The sequence below is a fragment of the Solanum stenotomum genome, unplaced genomic scaffold, assembly GCF_019186545.1.
Source record: "Solanum stenotomum isolate F172 unplaced genomic scaffold, ASM1918654v1 scaffold22825, whole genome shotgun sequence".
Classification (NCBI taxonomy): Eukaryota; Viridiplantae; Streptophyta; class Magnoliopsida; order Solanales; family Solanaceae; genus Solanum; species Solanum stenotomum.
The window spans coordinates 1,827-4,710 of NW_026027201.1; the positions used below are offsets into that span (position 1 = coordinate 1,827).

The following is a 2,884-nucleotide window of genomic DNA, read 5'->3' on the forward strand; positions in this document are numbered from 1 at the left end:
CCATTATATAAAAAAAACGGGAATCTTACAGGGAATATGACCGAGCCGGTGTGGCGCCTACGTATCCCGTTGAGCAGGAATCAGGTCAAACGTAGTTCCAAGTACAAGGAAACATTAAAATGAGGATAAAGGGGTGACCGAAGCCAACATAGGCCGCCTACGTATCTCATTCTTGAGAATTCAGGTCAGACGTAGTTCATTACAGATAAAAGATGCTTACAAATAAAATCCCAACAAACGATTACAAAGGAAACAAAGCGATAAAAATGCGATTACAGGGAAATGAAACAGCAAACTCCAAATGCAAGACTAAAAGATGCCAAAGTGCGACTTCCAAGAAACTTGCTTTTTCTTTGCAACTGATTATGCCAACAACTACTCCTTGTGCTTAGGCAGTGGATTGGTGTTCACATTCGGTGGGGCTTGAGCAAGTTTAACCACCTCGTTGTCGATCAGATCTTGAATTTTGTGCTTTAGAGTGATACACTTCTCAGTATCATGCCCAATAACTCCTGAATGATAAGCACACTGCTTGTTTGGGTCATACCACTCGGCTGAAGTGTTCACAGTCTTGGCTTCCACTGGATGGAGTATTCCTGCCTCTTTCAATCTCTCAAAAAGTTGAGTCCGTGTCTCACACAATGGAGTGAAGACTCGGGGAGGCTTTTTCTCAAAATTGGGACGAGGTGCCTTATTTCGATGATTTTGCATTGGTCGTGGAGGACGAAATGTTGCTTGATTATTGCAAACATAGTATTGTGAACCAGGATAGCTTGGAGGTGGTTGACGGTTATATGAGGTAGCTCCTCGAGTCGTTAGCATCATAACCTCTTTCTCTTTTTTCTTTCCAAAGGAACCAGTTTGATAAGTCCTGTTAGCAAACTGAGGTGAAGTGTAACTTGCTATTCGGCCAGTCTTGAGGCCGTCTTCAATCATTTCTCCGGCCTTGATAACTTCAGCAAATGTCTTTCCACCCATTGTCACCATTCGCTCATAATATTCTGAGTCCTGAGCTTGAATGAAGTAGGTGATCATTTCTGATTCCTCCATAGGTGGATGCACCCTAGCAGCTTCTTCTCTCCAACGAATGGCATATTCTCGAAAGCATTCGGTCGACTTTGGTTTTAGCTTGGTAATAGAGATCCTGTCAGGAGCGATCTCAACATGAAACTTATAGTGATCCACAAAAGCATTTGCTAGATCATCCCAAGTACGCCATTTAGTCACATTTTGCTTTGAGTACCACTCCAAGGCTTTTCCAGTCAGACTTTGATTGAAAAGCTTGATTCTTATCCCTTCGTTGTTTCCGACGCCAATCAACTTTTCACAGTAGATTTTCAAGTGAAAGAAAGGATTTCCTGATCCACTGAACTTTTCAAACTTTGGAATCTTGTAACCGAGTGGAAGTTCAACCTCGGGGAATGTACACAACTCTTCATATCTCACACTCTGGTTACTATTGAACCCACGAAGACCTCTCATAGCATCTTTCAAGCTTTTCATCTTCTTATTCATCATTTCAGCATCAATTGATTTTGCATCATTTTCAATCTCAACATAGTGATTGACATCTTGGCGGTGAAACTCCTGAGCCTTGGTAACAGGTGGAGCAGTAACATAAGTATACGCTGGCGGAGCATGATGTGTTACTGTTGGAGGAGCAAATGTGTACACAAGAGGAGTATCCTGAGTTAAATTAGTGAGTGAGGTGCTTTGAGTTTGCTGAAAGGTGGTAAAATGATCTCCTTGATTGAGCTCACTCGAAGTCGAAAACGAAGGTGGCATGGGCCCTTTTTGGCGAGCATCAGGTGGTAGGTTCTGAGAAGCAGCTTGGAAATGAGCTACTAGGAGATTTAGTTCACCAATTTGTCGCTCTAGACGAGCAATGACTTCCATGGGTGATTCTGTTGCTACCGAGGCACTAGGATTAGCCGCGACAGATGGAGTGGGGATCATTTCGAATGAAGCAACCATGTTGATAGTGGAATCCATTTTTGACCGAGTCCTCTTAGTAGTCCAAGTAAGAAATGATGGGTCTGAAATAATTTTCTTGACCTTAGACCGTGTAAAATATGAATGTTCTGCCAGCGGGTACTTTGATGAAGTGAGCAAGTTTGATTACCAACACAAATCAGTCTCTTCTTCTAAAAACAACTCAAAAAATAACAGAGTTAGCCCATTAATCATAATAATCAACCAAAGTAACAAATAAAGCAAATAACATTTGTTTTGCTTAAAACAAATTAGTCCAAAATTCGAGGCGGGAGAGACTCTAGAAAGTGATCAAACGAAATTTTTTGATCATTTTGTGAACTAAAGCTTTAATGAAAGAAATGAATTTGAACAAATCAAACTATGTGATTTGAATGAAGGTTCAAATGTTAATTTTTTGGAAGGTTCAATTGAAAGGCTCTTTTGAGGAACAAAGACGTCTTAAAGTTGACTTGAAACTGAAGGAATATTTAGTAATACCGGCTAGGTAGGTGTAAAAAAAATAATTTTCAAGAAACAACAAGGTCAACGTGAATTTGAATAGTGACCTAATAAATTTCGTAAAGCTCTATTGAACCTAGAACTTTAGTGATTTTGAATGTATTTTGATAATGGAGTTAAGAATATTTCGGAAAGCTTGAAAATTGAGTATATATATTGAAAGATGTTCTAAGACTTTGGAATGGAATAATGGACCAATTATGTTTAAAGCAAAACGTATGTATGTAAACACTTAGGTCCAACAAGCACAAACGACATAAAATTTGTAACATTTAACACACAAACAATATATAACGCCTCCTAACATACATGTGACCTTTTGAGCCAAAGGTAGGCCTAACGTTTGAAGGATGTGTATGTCGATTGTAAAACGTTCCATTGCCCTAAAAAT

At 39.5% G+C, this 2,884-nt stretch overlaps 1 protein-coding gene across 1 annotated transcript; it reads right to left on the reverse strand.

Moving 5' to 3' along the window:
- Positions 1–375: 375 nt before the first annotated feature.
- Positions 376–1,992, reverse strand: LOC125851130 (uncharacterized). The gene has a single exon (XM_049530918.1). It carries the CDS (start codon positions 1,990–1,992, stop codon positions 376–378), a length of 1,617 nt encoding a protein of 538 aa, XP_049386875.1.
- Between the last annotated feature and the right edge of the window lie 892 nt (positions 1,993–2,884).

Excerpts from the sequence above, each read along its gene's own strand:
- LOC125851130 (XM_049530918.1), bottom strand. The coding sequence starts at position 1,992 with ATGGATTCCACTATCAACATGGTTGCTTCATTCGAAATGATCCCCACT.